Here is a 22391-nt window from a genome sequence, read left to right as displayed (position 1 = left end):
TCAATGAATCTGATACATCTCTATTCATGCCTTCTCACCACTGCGTGGGAATGAATATTAAAGACTAAAATCTTTGCGTAAATCCACAATTCTGTAATTTCATTTGTAACCCTAACACCAAGTCCGCAACAAACAAGCATAACAATCTCACAAGAAGCATGGCTCATTAGGACAGCACAAAAAGGTCACTGCATCGGGAGTAGCCACGGAGAGTAATAATATCTTCTTGAATATTATTTTATCCCTTTTCGATGAAACAGTTCTTCTACAATGGTGTGTGTTATGACTTGCTGATTGAACAAAGGCCTGGCTAGTTTAATCTGCAGAAGCCTGGCAACACAGATTGCGATTTTGCGTTCTCGGTCCACATCAATAACGCTCACATTCAAATAGCTACTCATATTTCACACGCAGCATGTGAGATACGGTTGTCCAGTCATTACACTGAGTGCTGTAATCAAAGCCCTGTTTTCTATCGGCTCTCACAGATACAGTTCCAACGGGCTCAGTATTACTCCATCAACAGCGGCGGGAGCATAAACACGCTTAGTCTTTGTCACAACAGCTTTTGCCATCATTCATTACACATTTGTCAATTTGCCGTAGAAAAAGTAACATGAAAGAGACAAAGTGGCTAACACAGATGAAATGTGAATAGCTAGCAATGCTTGGAACCCTGCACAGCATTGTCGAGAACAGTCAGAACTACCAGTTACACAATTGTTGATATCTGTAAAGAGAATCAATATCTAACAATAGTTTCGAGAATTTCATGCCAAGTATAATTTCTTTGAAGTGACAGAGGCATTTTTTTGAATGAATTGGGTTGAGCAGGTTCGTCGTTGTTTAGAGCACATGGAACGAATGCCGGGTAGGCATGTCAATCGCTTGACATCAGCGTGAAACATTTTGTCCTTTCCTGAACAACAGCAGCCTTGAAGCTTTTAATTAAAGAGATCTTACTGTGACACCAATACTTTAGTGTATTTTTCAAACAAGTAAAGTTTGGTTTTCAATATTGTAGTACATGTATGGAATCAAGTCACAAAAACGCAACTGCTACAGAAAAACATGCATTCCATGCAAAAGTTGACTTTTATGCAAGCCCCACGCATTTCACTACCCAAGAATGGGAAAAAAACATGTGCGCTAACAGGATTCCATATGCACTGTTAAGCATCGTGCTGACAACAACTACTCAGTAAAACAACAAAATTACGCAATTATTCAACATTACGAAATGCCACGCCTGTCCGAAAATGAGCGTCTGTGAGCCATTGGTATGCTTGAAGCAGGATCGAGTCAACGTGATGTTGCAAGACAATTTAACGTCCACAGAAACACCGTTTGGTGTTTATGGCAACGTTGGCAACAGACGAATGCAGTCAGAGACCATCCTCGGAGTGGCAGGCCATGTGTAACCAATAATCGACAAGACAACTGGATTCGAACAACATACCTACGAAATCGATTCCAGCCAGCAACAGTGACTGCAAGAAGCATCCCTGGCCTTCGACGAATATCTTCACAAACCGTACGTCGCCGCCTCAGATGTGCAGGGACTGTCGCCAGAAGACCCGCCAGATGTCCCATTTTGACAGGAAACCACGGTCAAGCACGTTTTCAGTGGTGTAAACACCGTCTACGCTGGACGGCCATGCAGTGGGGACAAGTTCTATACACTGACGAGTCTCGTTTTCACCTCTGCCACAGCAATGGACGGATTCGAGTGTACCGACGTTGAGGTAAACGCTACGTCAACCATGGACGAAGATCAGTTCGGGGGCGGCAGTGTTATGGTATGGGTTTGGATTACAGCAAGACAGAGGACCCGTTTGATAGTGGTAGAGCAAAAACTCAATGAACAGCGCTACCGCGACGAGATCATCGGCCCTGTTGTTCTACCGTTTTTGCGTCATAATGGCCCAAGCATTACCTTTCTAAATGACAACGCCCGGCCTCATATTGCTCGACCTGTTTAGGATTCTCTTCAACAAAACAACGTGAATGTCATCCCCTGGCCCGCTGGCTCCCCTGATTTCTCACCAATTGAGCACATGTGGGATGAGATGGATCGGCGCCTTCGACGTCAACCACGTGTTCCGCAGACACTCCAGGAACTTCGAAACTTGCTCCAGCAGATATGGACAGATATACCACAGGACTTTGTGCGACGCCTGGTCCATTCCAAGAGACGAAGATGTGTTGCTTGCATCGCAACCAGAGGTGGACACACACGCTATTTATTTGTAAAATATGGCATGTTCATGTTTTTTCATGAAATCGCGCATGTTATGAAGTCAGTATGGCAAATTAAACCATTTGAACACTTACAGGAGTCTTTTATCTGTTGCAAACCGAAATTGTTTCAGATTTGGTAAAAAACATAACTTTGCATTAAATCTTATTCAATGTCACAGGAACTTTTGTTGTTCAGTATATAATAATGTTGTCTCTGGCAAATACTCTATGTGCACTGGGCGTCCTGTCAAAATAGCGTTTATACACAAACCGATGTTCACCTGATCTGGTGAACTGGCTTTGTTATACTGTCACTCCTGGTGTAACAATCATTAGGAACAGGTCCTTATATTCAAAAATTGATTCTCTCGGTGAAGTAAAATGGGGTTTAACGTGACTTTCAGGATTATTTCACTTATCAACATATTTCGACAATTCTGAAACAATTTTACTCGAAGAGCGTTTGTATGCCGATATGCGATCATGGACATACGCCACTGAATAGTACAATACCTGAATTATACTTTAAGACATCAAAGGGTGTTCATGCTCATTCCTCGTTTAGATAGAGAAAAAGGCAAACCAAAATCAAAGGACATTGTCCAAGAAAAACAGACCCATAAGTCTTTTATCTTGTGACTACCATCGCATTATCAGTGTGAAAACTCAAAGTGCAAAAATGGCAATTGTGACGTTACAAACAAATGACGTCACACCAACCGTTATGACGTCATGAAATCCGTACAAGGTGACTTGTATGGGATGTTACAAAATGGCAACAGGCCAATCAGATAGCTAGATTCTTTCACGAGTAACAATAATATTTTCTCAGAGTACTATTATTGATATTATCAAAAAACGCCAGCGTTTGATATTGAAGACTGTGCGTATGAACGTAAGTGGGGGTTAAAGCAAACGTCAGTGATTCTTCGGAACCAAGCGATCAATGTTACTGATCTATACTCAAACACATGGCTAGGTGCAGCTAAGCCTCTCCGTCTCTTGGATTGACTGGGGAGAAACGTCGATATTGAAATAATATGATATACATAAAATATAGACATTCAGAACAGATGTTTGCAAATGATATGGTGCCTCAACTTTAGAAATAAATAGCATGTTGTTTCGGGTCCACATGTATGCAACTTGACACCGTTTCACGAAGCGATCGTTGGGCAACGAATACGCCGTAAGTCTATGTTAAAGTATGGGAGCTATGATCCTCCTAGCGTTAAGACTCTGTCATTAAAACTTCATCTAATAACTTACATATCTTCACCAATATGTTTGTCGGTATGTTTTACCCATTTTAAACATAATTTTTTTATATGTATATTCATTTCGTGTTTACGTATCTTGTTTGTCCCAAACTGATGTATCAACAACTGTCTCCTTAAAGGTTCAGCAAATCCTAAGAGCTCATACAAATGTTATCTTATTATGGTATTTCATCAGTGAAATCATATCTTTGAATAACTAAACATAGATCAATTTGCTCATCGTGTTGGATAAAATGTTTATTCTCATCTTGTGCTAATATAAACAGGATATCATCGACGAGATAACGAGTTCAGTCTAATGCATTTTATGAGGTACAGTATCATGTTACTAATGTGTGTCTATCTATTAACAAAGTGTCATCGAGGTAGATGTTCCAGAATGAAGAATTGTTATGCCCAGTGACAAACATCGATTATTTTTTCCAGATAGATTGAACGTCTCTTCGATCAGCTTTGGCGACAAATAAGACAACGTCCAAACCTGCCGCAAAATGTACAACATCTGGGACGTGCGCTATGGTAGACATGTGGAGGACATTTCCAAATTTGACGCATCAGTTACAAAAATGATGTCCGGTGCATTTTCCTATTTTGACTTGTACCATGCAGCAAAGAGGGTTTGGGTGGCACAGTCAGGCTGGGTGGGGTCATCATCAGCCCAGGGCCCGTGTCCCCTCTACACGCTGCCCAGACAGCGAATGGGACTTCTCCCAGGAAGCGCTGCCTAGTGAACCCACTCAGAAGTTTTCGGAGAATATGAAGACTCCCCAACACTGCAGCCTTCTGCATTACCCAGATAATCAGAAGGGATGTATTCCTGGTAGCAAACCCGGCTACTCTCCCAATGTCAGTCAACTGATTAGGAGGAAACAAATCTAATGCACCGAGAACAATGGGGAGTCGGACAACTTGGTACTTGGGATACAAGCGTGACATTTCGAAATCGAGGTTTGCCATGTTTTTCCTCAATCTTGTCAATCACATTAGTGTCGAAGGGGACAAAAAATTCGATGATATAAATGATTTCATTGGATTTATCAAAAAGGACAAGATCAGGTTTGTTGGCCTGCACACGTCTGAGGCTGTAAACGGGCTTATTCCAAAGAATTTTGTATTTATCATTTTCCATGACGCCCTCTAATATCCTGGGTCGTACTATGGATGGACCTCTGTGTCAAAACCACAAGCATGGAGAAGACGGTGATTTAATTATCGCGCTACACCATCATGTCGCTTAAGATCCTGTGTTTGTGCCAAAGCTGGACATCCACTGGCAGTCTGTTGGACTGTTTCATTATATTCATTACATAGTATACGTTTCTTATTTACATTGTTATGCAAAATCACACCTTAACGGGTTTGAGTGTGAAGTGAATGGTCCTGAGCAGCAAACAGAAAACCTTCTGTTTCACTTTTCAGGCAAGACGACTACATCCAAACGAAGGACTCTGCAGGATTGCTGATCTTCTCAACACACTGCACATAAATTCGATGCAGTGGTCGTTCAGATAGCCTCAGCTTTAAAAACTGAGTCTGGGCCGACTTGATATGGCACTTCGCTTGGTTGACACTCATTTCTGTACCGTCCAGAAGTATAGAACCATCAGCAAAATCAACACCGACATTGAGAATACGTTCAGAAATATCGTTATCAGACCTTCATCATCTGTTTTATATGAATCAGTGACAGTTATGACCTCAGATGTGGTTGATTTTTTTGTTTCACGAAATTGTCATTTGGGTTGTTGTACATTTTTTCTTTTTCTATTTATAACTAGTCCAAGTCGGTGTATATTTGTTTTCGATCAGTAGTTCTTATATACACTTTTCAAACGATGTTTAAGAACATATTACTATAGTTAATCTGTCATGAAATGAAAGATGAACTACAGTTGGTGTATTTTATTTCTTTTGAGTGGTATATTTTCGATAAATTTCGTAACGAGCTATGACACACAATACACCATGAACCAGTTTGCTCTGTGGATGGGGTACATCCGGTTAATTCCTTATAATATTCGAACACTTACAGGTTAACAAATAATTTGCACTACCAGCTGATGAATTATTAAACACGTCAGTGCATAATGCACATTGTTATTGTAAAACCAATTCCTTTCAAATGCATATATTTGCCGAAACACGTAACGCTATATTTACATAATGCTAATGTGATGCCATTCCTAACGGCCCACAGTTGTGATTCTACAGGAAAGGTGTTTATGCTGGAGGAAGCAGACATGCTGTAGGTAGTCACGACCCAGACCAGTCAGCTTATTACCGAACACTTCCCTGAATAAACGCGGCAACATATACAGCCCACCCTCCGACCCCAGCCCACCTGGCCACTGTCTGTCAGCGGGTTCATATACAGCCTATCCCGGGGGAGCACGGTAACACCTGGTGGAGAGGCGAGCAAACACTGATATATCTACACGACCTACATGGATGGTACGCACGCTACACGGATCGGGCGCATACTTACATTATGTTGACGTAGCAGAAAAACATGTTTTTAAACTGCTGTACAAGGTAGCTAATATGAAACAAACAAAGATTGGTTACTCGATGGTGATGTTTTAGATACGGGCACAAGACACTTTTTTATGGATAACAACTTCTTTAATTCTTTGGATGGCGCTTCAGAGCTACGTCTTGCTCCTTCATCAGGTGAATACATTGTAAGTGCATAGAGTACTATTTATATATCGTGATGTTCTTGACGGGTATCATGGTTGTGTTTTGGACCTTAAGTTTGCAGTGTTTTCGCAGTAACGTTTTGATAACCTTTGTTATTATTGGTGACATCTAATTTTTAGATGTATGTTTTCTTGTGCCCAGCAGGATACATGTTTTTCATTTGCGTTTTAAAAACCCAGAACCAAGAACCAATAATTGACTAATTTGTAAATAACAAAAGCAATTTGTATTGCCCTTTTCAAAATGCTGTGCTTGTAACCTACACCCCTCAATGTTCACAACAGCATTTTCCACATACCAAAATACCACAATCCTTTCGGTTGAGTGAGTGTGTGAGTGGAGATGAATATATTACACTGGTCCACCGGCAAACTGGGAAAATGAATGGTGACAATTTCACAAGAAGTGCCTAGAGAGATGGTATTTCATCCGATTTTCCCGCACGTTACTGACATACATAAGCTATGTAACATCGCATGTTCCAACTTATCGATTAAGATCATACTTACAAACATAACATAATACATGATGCTGACAAATGAATCTGTGCCAACATCCGTCCACACCAAAAACGTCTTCACAATCTGCATCTGTGACCCAAACACCACAGAAGCATCCAACCCATCCCTTCATATGTGAGGGTACGATGAGGTTAGCGTGGACTATTCAACTGCAATGATTAGATCAACAGAACCATGGGTCCATGCATAAGCTAGATCTTAGGCGACACACATCTCGCCCTAGACGGTTGTTTAAATCTTAGAAGCGTCGCGATTGAAACCAGGCGAGTTGATAGTCTTACGTTTGATATATAGTGGAGCGTCCTTATCTCAAATTGTAAAATTCGATAGATCGCTTGAGACCATGTATCATTTTGATGACGGTTAAAGCCATATCCGAACCATGGTCTTAAAACGTCGAACCGCTTAAACTGACTCGAACTTCGGATAACTCGACATATCGATGTAGACGGTTTGGCTTTAGGGTTGAGATATAAGCCTTTCGATTGTTCCAAGGACTTTTAGTTTAACTGTATATTCAACTCTGATTTTATGTGGTACATGTAAATCTCGACAGCGCCCTTGTAACCGAACTTCATGAGAGAAAACGCTAGTACATATGCATGTACGTTGCACAATCTGTAAAGTAAGGATATCTCGCCTATCTTGTGTCTCAGTTTAATCGTTAATAAAGACTATATCGTGTCAATGTCATAGAAATTCTAGAAATTCACCACTCAAAAATGTTTCATATAATTTTACTTTTAAATATAGTTGATGTCTGTTTGATAACTTTCAAATCATGTGTTGGTCAACGCGCAAACTGAAGGGCCATATATATCGCCCGCAGAGGGGGCGCCAAACACCACGTGGGCCGCGAACGCGATGTCCTTTAGGCCACAGTGCAAACCTGTGAACCAAGCCTCGTTCCCTTTTTGCCCGAATCGAATCGTCCAACCAAGGCACGTTGCACGTGCAGGGCCGTTACGAAGAATAACGACTTTTTATAACGAATATTAATAATAAGGTTCTTCAGTTCTTCAGTGGCCCCTTCATATAATTATTACCACTGTTTAGCCATTTACGCCCAATGGAATCTGTTTCGGTTGATAATCGAGACTGGTTATAATCAGGAGTCTAAACATCGTCATGGTTGCCTAGACGTCATATTCGAAGGATGATTAAACTGAAGCCTGTCTGGTGCTTAGCATTTGAACTTGTATTTCAAATTAAAACTTTTGTGTGACTTGTATAAACGATCCTGTATGTTTCACGAATTGACGGTTAAGTTTGTTATAAATTAGTCATGGATACAGTTTTATCAATTCTTTTGAATCCTCATTTCAATAAAAGTAATCTTGAAATTAACTTCAGTGAATAATTTCAATTTTCTTTGAAACTATGAGCGGTCGGTGGGATTCTAACCCGCATCCTATGATTTGTGGTTGTGTAATATTCGACCCTCGGCTACGGCGACACATACTTGTATAATCATTAAGGTTTAGAAAGTAATATCTAAAATGTTGTGTTGCATTATGTTGCGTATAACTATGATCATGTTAAAGTAATTAGATAACCCTTTGATGAGAAACACTAACAAACAAGAGAAACAGGTACATGTAGATACGTATTCAGAGTCCCGTGTTTCCTAAAGTCCCACCAGCGTGTTCTCAAAACCTGCAAGCAATTGATAAAATACACGTTTAGAACCTCACGTAATTGTCACGAGCCGTGCACCATGCATTGTAAACATCAACTCGCGACCGAACATGATGCATTAGCAGCTGCGGGGAACATTCCTCGTGCATCACGCAAGGGCGACTCTCGCAGTGTAAATACACATTACAAAGTGTTCTTGTTATTTTAATAATATTTTCCACAGAAGAATGTTTTGGCAAAGTCTAATAACTAGGGAAGTATTTTCATTTTCATGGTGGATGAATAATGTGGAGGGGTAGCCTAGAGGTTAAAGCGTTCTCTCGTCACGCCGCTATGTCCCCCGTCGTGATATTGATGCAATATTGGTAACAGCAGCGTAAAACCATACCGACTCACTCACTTGAAACTATAAAAATACCAATTCTCATTTCAATGACTAATTATCTCTATTGAGATTTCACTTGCCAAGACATACATTTGAATGAACGTTATGCTTTTCCCCTGTGAATCGATGGAGAGTAAATACTGGCGTCACAGACAGATGGTACTGGCTGCATAGTTCCTTCGCAACTTTAAAATGTGAAGCTGTGTAATTAAACAAAATTTCTTTGACTTTCTATGCAAAACAAAATCCTATTGGAAATGTCATGGAAATGAATAAGAAATATCATCATTCAGGTATAATTATCAGTTGTATATTTATGGCATTATTATTATTATTATTATTATTATTATTATTATTATTATTATTATTATAAAAAAGTGATTGAAACATTCTTCTTAATCAGTGCCAGTTACACGCAATGATGGTGTTTAGGTGAGTGATGTTCACTATTATTATGATTATGATTATCATTATTAAAAAGTGATTGAAATATTTTTCTTAATCAGTGCCAGTTACACGCAATGATCGTGTTTAGGTGAGTGATGTTCGTCTTGCTCATTTCAACAACATTCTTACCATTCGTTGAATAACTGGTGTTACACAAGAAAACCACGCAAATGTTTGATCGTAAAGCATTTAATTTGATCAACATATTATAGCAGTACAGTAAGTACAGTATCGATGCATTTCCTTACGGCTACTGATGATAAATGTTACCTCAAATATGAAAATACTTATCGAAATAAATATACAATATGCGTAAACATTGTGTTCAGTATCAAAATCAATTGTCATTTGGTACAGACACAAACATCAAACACATCATCCTTACAATAGTTTCTGTAAAGATGTTTTATACCTAAAATGAAAATGTGATGTTTTTCAGATGAAATCATGCCGACTGTCAATTTAGATATTCCATGGTCAAGTTGGAGGTATTTTCAATTCCATTAGTGAAATTCAGCAGTTATTCAAAAATATTGTTTCTTTAATCCCAAAAGCATGAAAACGATCTGAGGAATCACAGGGCTATCTTGACAGTGATTTCACTTGCCCATAGTTGGGGGATTTGTCGATATTGCACCCGCTGACTGAACTGGGGAATGTACACCCAGTCATACCCCGTTAGACGATTACTGGTTGGAATGCCTGCATAAAAAAATATATAAATACTTCTGATTTGATAATTCGGAAAACATCATACTGGCAAAGGTATATACCTGCATCCTAAAAAGTTTCTATCTCATGTGTGGGCTTTTATGCATCTTTGAAGAGAAGTCCCTCTCCTCTTCTTTGTCATTTTAAGTGGTATGATGCGGGAACCAGCATCCTCACAGTAGGTAGGAATCCTCACTTGTTTGGACAATCACAGTGTAGATATTCCGATCTTCTGTGGGCAAACTCATCAGGTAGGAATCCTGACCTTCTATGGACAAGCTCATTGTAAAGACATCCCGCCCTACTGTGAACATACTCAGTAAGTAGTAATCTCTCTCCAAGCAGCATGCGAATGCATGATTCTTGAATTCTGTCCCAGAATAAAAAACACTGCTTTGACATTTTCCATTCATAGAGGGAACGAAAATGTCAGAATATGAATTGCAATCACAAATTCTTATGCGTATATATTTTGAAGAGAGAAAGCAACTTACAATATGGATATTATGTATTACAATCCTAAGTAATGGCTGTATAAGCGCATTGAAGTCACAATCCAAAGGATTGCCTTACATGGATACACGAAGACGTTACTCGTAACTGAATTGAGAAGGTTTAATGTATACAGTCTGAGACACATCAACCCACCCTGTCTGGACTTCTGACTGACCCCAGAAGACAGGACTTCATCACGGGGCAAGAGGTTATTTAAGTAGGCAACAGCAGGTGCCCCTTGGGGACAATCACAACCCATAATGACTTTAGGACAATTGCAGCGACTGTAAATAGATAGTGAAGGAAGAGCCCTGATCAATCTCTCACAATCTTGTAGCTTAACGCGATTAACTCTGAAGAAATGGAATACATGTAATATTGAGCAACGTTTGAGTGTAATCTGATTTAAATCTACTTCAGTGCTTACATTGAAATTAAACATAAAGCCATTGATTCCAAGACTGAATGAAATTGATATTTAACACTCTCGCCGTATTTCGAAGCCAATCAGCATCAGATATAAACTTACATCAGCTCAATGAACTTGCTCATTGCAATGATGGTCTCGACGTGTCTGTTAGAGATACAAATTCCTATCTCAATAGTTCCCCTATGACCACCAGGATCTACTTACTGTCTGGGAGTTAAAGCAACAGTCTCGCGATGTTCCCCAGCTTTACTTAATCATTACAAAGCAGATTTCAAGTTTTAAAATTTATTAGCCAGACAGAACTAATTATAATTCATTTCTTTTGGTACAAGAATGTTAATGTACTTGAGGTAATTATGATTATTTGATAAACGTTTGTCTCATTTACGTAAATAGTGTCTGTATCAAAATATACGCGGTGGTATTAAATTAGGTACATAGGTAGTGTAACGCGTGGTACTGTTATAATAGAGTTCCGGGTGAACCTTCAGTGCTTTATAGAATGCATAATGTCAGATGGCCATCGACACTGGTCAACAAAGTCCTGTGTTTAATCCAAGGCACTAGTATGTATCCATTTTCTTCTGCACCATATACACCCTAGCCGGCACTGATGCTTCCTTGCATGAGGGTCCCACGCTGGCTGGATGTGTCACGCCTCAGCAGATTGCCCACATTCTTATTGATGTCCAATCATTAAATTGCATGTGCCCGGAATCCTTTGGGGATTTAAATGTTGTATTTCCAGACAATCAACCATTGACTCCTTGATCTTTGAGTGTATTTTTTTTTATCAAAATAGAAATGCAATCTATTATTTTGATAAATTAAACGATTCAAAGAGCAATACAATATTGCGTCCATTCTCAATTGATCTGGATATAGGACGTATTATTTAGCGTTTGGTAAACGCCTGGTTAATATGTTTCCTCTACACCTTAAACTGAACCGGTTGATGTATATAGCCTTACTCGACATGTTATCAACCTAGAGCTCAATCAATAGGTTAGCGAGTGACTGTATCACAATATCAATAGTATATCTGATTTTTACACACTTTACTATTGATTTGGGATCATAAAGTTTCCATAATGAGAAAAAGTGTGAAATAATCAGTGTTTTCCCCTTTATTGAGAAACGGCAATAATGCTATCAAAGGACCAATCAGAATTGGCCTGGTGGAGAACATGGCGGAAGTGTACCAGATGGACACTATCGGCGGTGGTGAATAATTGTTAGGGTTGGAATCATTAATTATAGCTTCCTTTCCATGCACTCTGTTGTGCAACGGATCCCTGAATAGATGGGGTCAGGTTACGTAGGGACAGAAGATGTTAATATTACTGACGTTTTATAATATTCTGGCACGGAAACCCAAGATGACATATCTGATTTTGTTCCAGACCTCGTCTTGTCTACCTGCTCAGTTCTGAACCATTGCGCTGCAGAGGAGAAGACATGGTGCTCTACTTTAATATGGAGTTTGTCTCGTCCGAGTCTTTTACTAAGATCGGTCTGACTTCCCGACTACGATTGACACAGCCTTTTCATCAAACCCCCTTTGGGATATCGGGACTGGTTCCAAGTACACCGTGATTCCCAGAGGGGGGAGAGAGACTAGGGAGATTGTATATATACATGTATATTAACGCATCCCAATTGTGTAAATGTTCATGTTAATCTCCTCTGATAATCATATTTAATGCAGTGAATAAAATTATGTACATTGGATGAAATATTCAATGTGAAGTGCGATGTGTGACGTGTGATGTCTGATGTGTGAGGTGCTATGTGTGACGTGTGATATGTGACGTCTGACGGGCGATGTGTGACGTGTGATGTGTGACGAGTACTGTGTGATGTGTGACGTGCGACGTGTGACATGTGACGTGTGACGTGTGATGTGTGATGTTTGTGTGATGTCCGACGGGTGACGTGCGATGTCCGACGGATGACGTGTGACGTGCGACGTATGACGTGTGATATAACTATAGTCATCCTACATACGCTACAACACCACTATAAACCACATGTTGCCAGTGGTTGTTATGTAACCAATACACAGCATCATAATCATCACAGCATCCCATGGATGTGGAACATATTGACTGAACCTTGCAAGGAGGCGCAACGCATAATGGAACCCCTAATGAAAGAGAGAGAAAAGACACTACCTTGCCATTAAGGCCAACGCTACTTGACTAAAAGTAGTTGCGTCGAAACCGATCCAGGTGTAGAGACTGTCACTGGCGATTCAATTCACCACCAGCCACATCACGCAGCTATCACCCTAACAAACCCGGATACAACATAATCCGGTGTTAGCACCTCTTCCGAAGACTCCGAAGCACAAATACTTAAAGATCGGAGTTATGAGGGCTAAATGACTTGGGTCCGTTAACACCACCCTTAGCCGTAGATGGAGTTGAAGTTAATATATAATGTCTGAAAAGTGTCATCATGTTAGAAGCGTGGTTGTTGGATTTATGTGTTTGTACAAGGACATAGGGCCACCAAGCTGTGCCTCTGTGTGTGGAAGGATCATATTCAATCTCTATGTGATGGGATGATATCTGATTCACTTTTTCCGAGCTATGGTGATGTTATTGTTGAAGTTTTTGTGCATTTGCTATCTTAAATTGAAGATGGGTACATCGGCGCCATTGTTTTATTATTTTAAGATAATAATGATAATATATTGTTCTAATGTATGTATACATTATTTGTTTCTACCAATTAGAAGAGGTCCACCCGCTTATTTCACGTTGCTGTGGTTAATCTGTCATGGCGTTACAGATTAACTAAAGTAATAGGAAAGAATCGAAGGGGGGGGGGGGGGGGGGGGGAGTCCTTAACTTCTTTTGGGTAGCATATATTTTCACCTCAATATATCTGAAATGGATATGCATGCATGTAATGTGTGCACTGTTATCCTCTATATGTGATCTGTGTTAATGGTCATGGTGCACGCATTGTGATCATAATTCAAGTATGGTTTTAATAATGTCATCATAGAATGCAGTCTTTCAGCCCATGTGTTGTGTTTGCTGAGTGGATATGTAGTGTGTGGATGTACCAAGGGTGTTTACACGGGCCAACTCACGAAGTGAATAATTGCACGTGGTACAAGATCTTTGCACGTAAGGTGTCTGAAAGGTGAGACACTAAGGAACCACCAGTGTATTATATATATAATTTTGTTCTGTATTTGTGTTTTTTCTCATACGTGCTTGGTTCATGTTATCATACGTGTTTGGGTCATGTTATCATACGTGTTTAGGTCATGTTCTTACACGTGTTTAGGTCATGTTATCATACTTGTTTAAGTCATGTTATCGTGCGTGCTTAGGTCATGTTCTCATATGTGTTTAGGTCATGTTCTTCTACGTGTTTAAGTCATGTTATCGTACATGTTTAGGTCATATAATCATATGTGTTTTGGTCCTGTTATCATACGTGTTAAGGTCATGTTATCACACGTGTTTGGGTCATGTTATCACACGTGTTTGGGTCATGTTAGCATACGTGTTTGGGTTATTTCATCATCCTTGTTTGGGTCGCATGTCGTGTACAAGTGTTATGCCCAGACATAATGTAGGTATGAACTGAGATCATATGTAATTTTACCTACAATAATATGTTACTAGGCGATTTGTGTATATGTCCGGTTTGCTTCTGATTTTCTCAGATGTTGGCATCACAGTTTCTTTCGGCACAAGTACTTATACCTGATCTGCTAAAATCGTTTTTTTATTGAAATTACATATCACATCTGAGTGCAGGCAGTAAGATCCCATGTGGTGATCACATAAGATTCAGATATCGTTTGATTCTGTCAAGCAGATGGAAATCCGACAAAATTGCCAAAAGCGTTGTCGTAGCGTTACAGAGAGATGACACACACAGGGAAGATTATCACACAACCCTAAGCCATGCCTGTCACTACTGGGAGATTTAAGGCAGTGTAGAAATGTCGCTTTTAATATCCCCGACGTCAGCGGTGAAGCGAAGACGCCATATCCCATCCAAAATTAGTCTTTTCCCCATTATCGGGATTTTCTGAGAGCCCTTCTCGTTGCCTGCTCCTCCACTGGCTAACAGCTCCCCTAGGCCTATCCAAACCCAGCAATCCAATTTTAGACACATTCTTGAAACTATATTTTGTAAACTGGTGCCCACCTCAGGCCAGATCTATTTTGTTCTGAGAGATCTATGCCCACATGTATCAAGCACACTGTTCCGACGTCATCCTAAGATTCATCATAGACTGTGTAGCAATGTAATGGAGAATAAGAAAGAGAGCTCGTTCTCTACATGATCCACAGCCCCCCTACACTAGAGGGGGTATTCTTTTCAAACATCCCTCCCATCCAAACTAGCTCTGAGTACGTCCAAAACCTCAATACCCAATCGCCCTCAAGCCGCGGGACAGGAAGGACTACTTTTAAGCCGGATTCTTCGATAAAGTTTCTGGGACCAGTTTGAGATGAGAGATCGATCTATGACAGGCTTATTAGATCTTCTTACAATTTTCTGTTTTGTCTAATAGCCAATTATAGACTTTGTTAGTCACAGAGGCTGCGGCCCATAAGGCACAGGTCTCCTTGAGGCTGATTATTACTGGTGGAGAGAGTTCCCTTCATTTATATGTACGGAGAGGGGAGTCAATGAAAGAAATATCCCTCTCACTGCGTCAATATTCAACTTGCCCGAAAAATGGATAAATGAAAACCTTCCACATTTGTGGACATTCGATGTGTAGAAGGGACTATGGTGTATTTGGGAACGGCAGCACACAGGAGTAGATGAGTGCGGTCCTTGTTGGAAGGATCACAGAGAATCTCCCGCCGAGTTCCCTTATTTTGGCAATAAACTATTTTAAAGATTATAGACAAATATTTACCAGCCTCTGAATCAAATGTGATTTTAAAGTACTGAACGACCTCAATAAGTGGCGGGTCTTTTGAAGGATTATATCAAATCTAAAAGGAACTATGGTTACACTCATACTTCCCCGCGTTGTGTCTGGTAATAAATAGCGTAATGGTTCAGCAAGGTAAGCAGTTAACTCGGGCGGGACGGGAATAAGCATACAAATGATGCTGACCAAATCTTTTACAAAGATACCTCAAGGTGGAGAGGTCCACATTAAAGAGAGCCTGTGTTTTGTCTGTTAACCTACCAAACAGTATATCTCCATAACCCACCCTACAATTACCTCCTCCAGGTAGCCTCAGTAAAAAACATCTCCTTCAGTTACCTTACCTTACAATACATCTCCTTCAATTACCCAACCTTACAATACATCTCATTATGATATCCTACTTACAATGCATCTTCTTCAATTCCCCTGTATTACAATACATCTCTATAAGTTGTCCTACCCTATAATTCACCGCACTAGTAATCCTACTGTACAATACATCTCCTTAAGTTACCTTCTGTAAATCTCTATAATATCGTTTCCTATAGGTTGTTGGTTTGTTAAAGTTCGGAACGAACGGGAAAGAAGCATCGCCCATCTACAGTAATGCCACTCATCTGTTGTACCGTCCTTTAGGTTGAACACGCTAGATAATGGTTTTGTGTACACATATATCACAAACACAAATGTGTGAGATTTACAACCATTAAGGAAACCATAGATCATTTTAATGATGCACCGATACGTGATTAACGTCGTCGTGACGTCTTATTGACGTGGCCAGTTGAGTGTCATACAACACGGCCGGCGACGAGTGACACCAGGCTTCATTGCACTGAATGAGCTTTCAACATACAATCAACACTCATCTGTACTCGCAACCCTAAACCACTTAACTCAATCTGGAAATGACAGTTTTATTTCACAGTTTATTCAAATGGCGCAAGACGAGGGTGATTGATGCTAAAGAGTCTGTCTTGCGTCACAGAATGGTGATCTGTAACGCCACTGAACCAGTGATATATGACCGCATTAGCGTTTATAACCATTCGTCAACTTCCGGTATCTGCGCGTTGGAGTGACGCGAGTGAATGACGATAGAAGGGTCGTAAAAATACTCAGGCCATACATTGTTAAGTCTCCCAATCTGATCACTATAGTAACAGCCATCAACACACTAGCGTACAGCACGTATGCATTTGCATTTGTATCATCACATTTGCTTAACGTTGTTTGTCATTTAATCACAATGCCATCATAAATAACCGTGTAATTGTCAAAGGAATAGTGTTTGATGTATAAACCCGTGAGAGTATTGTATCGACGTCGTGCATGAATCGTTGTGTCGTGATGTTTGCCAGATCATTGTTTGACATCATGTTATTTATGTTTGATAAGTTTGACCTCACTTATTATTATAATGACGACGTGTACAATCCTGCCAGATCATTGTTTGACATCATGCTTTTTTATGTTTGATCTTAGCTTACATAACATTATATAGAGAATCTTTTGTGTCTTGATAAAAGTGGAAATTTGCAAACGGTCTGCAAAGCAATTTGATGCAATGTCCTTGCAGCGATATATACAATGTACATGTACATATCTACCATCTACAATGTAGATATCGCTTGATTTCACCCAAGCGATATCTCATGTGGAAGCCAGTTTCGGGTGTTAAATTGATGTTGTGTACAATCTTGCCAAATCATTGTTTCGACGTCATGTAATTGATGTTTGATCTCACTTAACATTCTATTGACGTCGTGTACCATCTTGCCAAATCATTGTTTTACATGACGTAATTTGTGTTTGATCTCACTTAACATTATATTGACACCGTGTACAATCTTGCCAAATCATTGTTTTACATGACGTAATTTGTGTTTGATCTCACTTAACATTATATTGACGCCGTGTACAATCCTGCCAAATCATTGTTTTACATGACGTAATTTGTGTTTGACCTCACTTAACATTATATTGACGCCGTGTACAATCTTGTAAGATCATTGTTTTACATGATGTAATTTGTGTTTGACCTCACTTAACATTATATTGACACCGTGTACAATCCTGCCAAATCATTGTTTTACATGACGTAATTTGTGTTTGATCTCACTTAACATTATATTGACACCGTGTACACTCCTGCCAAATCATTGTTTGACATGACGTAATTTGTGTTTGATCTCGATTAACAATATATTGACGCCGTGTACAATCCTGCCAAATCATTGTTTTACATGATGTAATTTGTGTTTGATCTCGATTAACATTATATTGACGCCGTGTACAATCCTGCCAAATCATTGTTTTACATGACGTAATTTGTGTTTGACCTCACTTAACATTATATCAACGCCGTGTACAATCTTGTAAGATCATTGTTTTACATGACGTAATTTGTGTTTGACCTCACTTAACATTATATTGACGCCGTGTACAATCCTGCCAAATCATTGTTTTACATGACGTAATTTGTGTTTGATCTCGATTAACATTATATTGACACCGTGTACCATCTTGCCAAATCATTGTTTTACATGACGTAATTTGTGTTTGATCTCGATTAACATTATATTGACGCCGTGTACAATCTTGCCAAATCATTGTTTGACATGACGTAATTTGTGTTTGATCTCACTTAACATTATATTGACGCCGTGTACAATCTTGTAAGATCATTGTTTTACATGACGTAATTTGTGTTTGATCTCACTTAACATTATATTAACGCCGTGTACAATCTTGTAAGATCATTGTTTTACATGATGTAATTTGTGTTTGACCTCACTTAACATTATATTGACGCCGTGTACAATCCTGCCAAATCATTGTTTTACATGACGTAATTTGTGTTTGACCTCACTTAACATTATATTGACGCCGTGTACAATCTTGTAAGATCATTGTTTTACATGACGTAATTTGTGTTTGACCTCACTTAACATTATATTGACACCGTGTACAATCCTGCCAAATCATTGTTTTACATGACGTAATTTGTGTTTGATCTCACTTAACATTATATTGACACCGTGTACACTCCTGCCAAATCATTGTTTGACATGACGTAATTTGTGTTTGATCTCGATTAACATTATATTGACGCCGTGTACAATCCTGCCAAATCATTGTTTTACATGATGTAATTTGTGTTTGATCTCGATTAACATTATATTGACGCCGTGTACAATCCTGCCAAATCATTGTTTTACATGACGTAATTTGTGTTTGACCTCACTTAACATTATATCAACGCCGTGTACAATCTTGTAAGATCATTGTTTTACATGACGTAATTTGTGTTTGATCTCACTTAACATTATATTGACACCGTGTACACTCCTGCCAAATCATTGTTTTACATGACGTAATTTGTGTTTGATCTCGATTAACATTATATTGACGCCGTGTACAATCCTGCCAAATCATTGTTTTACATGATGTAATTTGTGTTTGATCTCGATTAACATTATATTGACGCCGTGTACAATCCTGCCAAATCATTGTTTTACATGACGTAATTTGTGTTTGACCTCACTTAACATTATATTGACGCCGTGTACAATCTTGTAAGATCATTGTTTTACATGACGTAATTTGTGTTTGACCTCACTTAACATTATATTGACACCGTGTACAATCATGCCAAATCATTGTTTTACATGACGTAATTTGTGTTTGATCTCGATTAACATTATATTGACACCGTGTACACTCCTGCCAAATCATTGTTTTACATGACGTAATTTGTGTTTGATCTCGATTAACATTATATTGACGCCGTGTACAATCCTGCCAAATCATTGTTTTACATGACGTAATTTGTGTTTGATCTCGATTAACATTATATTGACGCCGTGTACAATCCTGCCAAATCATTGTTTTACATGACGTAATTTGTGTTTGATCTCACTTAACATTATATTAACGCCGTGTAAATCTTGTCAGACCATCATTAAATTTATGTTTGCTACGTTTGGCGTCACTTGATATTACAACGGCGCCTTATACAATCCTGCCAGATCATTGTTTTGACATCTTGTAATTTATGTTGTACGATGATACCATAGACAAACATGGGAGAAATGTGTATCGACGTCGTGCCAATAGCATGGTTAACTCACTGGTGGAAGAATGGTGTAATTATGTCGTACAATTTCATGTACAATATACTTGTTACATTGTATGGACGTCATGCAAATGATCTCATGTAGTGTTGTGTTAATGTCATGTATACCTTGTTCTGACGTTCTGACGTCCTGACGTCTCGACGTCTCGAGCTGTAACGAGGTTGTCTGAAGGGTACTTTAAACACCCTTTCGATACTGCCTTATAAAGATATATACAAATGGTCTAAGTCCTAACACCAGAAGACACGTAATTGTAATCTGAGCCCAAATGTGCCATAATGAACGTCATGAAACATAGTACTGTTGGAAAAAGAAATAAATCGATTTTGGGCCCTCACTTGTGATGCAGTGAAAAAAATCCCGTAATTTTCTAAATAATTTGGCCGGTGGCTTTATCAAGGCAAGCATCTGTAAAAATAGCATTTACACGACGTAAAAGAAGTAAATACTGAACGACACGAACATGATAATATTGTGTTGTGACAGGTTACCAGGTGATGCGTATTGTCTCACGCTCTCATTGCACCTCTTCTGTGAAAGGACACTTGAGATTTTGGTACATCGGTGCAATGGCAACAATTATAAATCCTCTTTTTTGTGTAAGCACAAAAACCAATATGTTGTTATCCAATATTTCAAATACACTTCCTCTCCTATCAATGCTCATGTAATAATAACTTTGTTAATTAGATATTTATATGATTAGTGCATAAAAACTTTAACGCTGACAATTAAAGGCCAAAAAGGCATTTATTTCTATTTCCGACAGCACTCCAGTTACAGGTGATCATGTAACGATGTGCAGGAGTAGGTTCAAGGGGCCCGTTTCACAAAGCGTTCTCAGCTCTACGACCGTCGGTTGTGGGTTTATGTTAGTTTTTAGAATTACAAACGCTTTGTGAAACCGGACCTAGGTTAATATCGAGACAAGCTTTTCGTCTACTCAGTTTTAGGGAAATATTGCAGATCTTTTGTCAAATTGAATGATTATGTTAATGTTCTGAATGACTATCGATTTTTTCAGTTTGCCAAATAGGATTGTTTTCGTGGGGTCATTGGTAAACGTTTCGTAACCCTTAACAATAAAAGTGAACCTTTTAGCGACAATCATGAAAATTATTGAATATTTAACCTGCACCCACCTCATTAGATAAAAAACTTATACAAAAGTTATACGTACGTTCAGGACATAATAATAATAATAATCATAATCATAATCCTATTTGAAAATAATTCAACATTACCAGACGTTGTATATTATAAGATTATATTTGCCACGTTTAATCAAATATACCTGATATATCTAGTGTCATTGAGCAAGGATAACAAGAGTGTTGGCACCGCCTGTTGCTCTCTGATGGTGTGAGAGAATGCCATATTGTCAAAACATTAGCCACCGTTGATGGTGCCTTGCCTCGTGACACAGCTGTGTACAACAGGCCCATTAGAATGATTGTTAGGTCCGACAAACACAAGCGCCTTGTTAGGAGTAGTGTCTTTTGCGCATCAGGATAAGGTATTAAAGACACGTTTGTACGAATTGTAACTGTAACCATTATAATGCTTGTTACAGGCATGTCTCAGATATATAATACTTTTTAACATATTAAAAAATATTATTATTGGTATGATAGTACGGTGGTCAATGTGTCTCCGATCTCTGCATATCCGTCATCAATGATTTCAAAAGAGACGAATCCTGACCATGAAAACACATGTCAGATGAATGAAAACTCCCATAGTATTGCATGTGGTTGTTACATGGTCGAGGCATTGACTAGCTTCTGAGTTAATGACAACTGTGTGCGAATTGAAAAGAGATATCTTTATATGTAACACACGTGAATTTAACAGGAATTCAGCTTACCCCTCTTTTGTCGCCAGCCGTTATATAGCCGAGCAGTGGTAGACCCAGACCCTTAGCTACTACAGACACTGCTTGGATAGTTCCACTTGTACCAAACGCCAACACAAATGAAGCTTTGGTGTTGGTGATGTACGCTCCCAATTCGGGTAAATCCTGTGGAACCAACCGATCCTTAATGTACAATGATCCGTTGATATTGTACTCGCAGCCCTGTTTAAGAAATCCCACGGTGTTTTCCAGGAGGTCGACGCTGTTGGCACAGTGGGCGGAGGTGGTAGCGTCACACACCACCACCACAGCCACTTGAGAGGCTGAGTTCCAAATTTCAGCAGAAGTATCCGTGAGAAGATTCGCGGATAGTAACATCAAGATAGCGAACATTTCATCCAGGCGTGTCACCTCGGTTGGCACCGTCCTCGCGTCGTCGTCGACGTCGTCGCTCGTGAACCGCACCCAAATGAAGAAACATCAGAGGTAGCGAGTTCAACGCCTGTAGTCATCGCTTGACAAAAGTTTATAACTCAAACAAACTTTCTTGTCAAGAGACGTCAATATGTTTTCCTAAAATCATCCTCCTTAGGCAAGGATCTTTATACAATCGTTAAGTCCCGAG

At 39.3% G+C, this 22391-nt stretch overlaps 1 protein-coding gene across 1 annotated transcript in view; it reads right to left on the bottom strand.

The window, feature by feature from the left end:
• The window catches only part of LOC139480115 (glutamate receptor ionotropic, NMDA 3A-like), a 104784-nt gene extending 82599 nt beyond the window's left edge, over positions 1 to 22185 (bottom strand). Inside the window, exon 1 of the mRNA XM_071263142.1 lies at positions 21779 to 22185. Within this exon, the coding sequence (XP_071119243.1) occupies positions 21779 to 22159 (381 nt within the window). The 5' untranslated portion in view covers positions 22160 to 22185. The remainder of the gene's footprint in view (positions 1 to 21778) is intronic.
• Positions 22186 to 22391: the final 206 nt, after the last annotated feature.

Source organism: Haliotis cracherodii, unplaced genomic scaffold (genome assembly GCF_022045235.1).
Source record: "Haliotis cracherodii isolate W230 unplaced genomic scaffold, xgHalCrac1.p SCAF_4, whole genome shotgun sequence".
NCBI lineage: Eukaryota > Metazoa > Mollusca > Gastropoda > Lepetellida > Haliotidae > Haliotis > Haliotis cracherodii.
The sequence above is the reverse complement of the archived record's forward strand: the minus strand, read 5'-3'. Positions and strand labels throughout refer to the sequence as shown.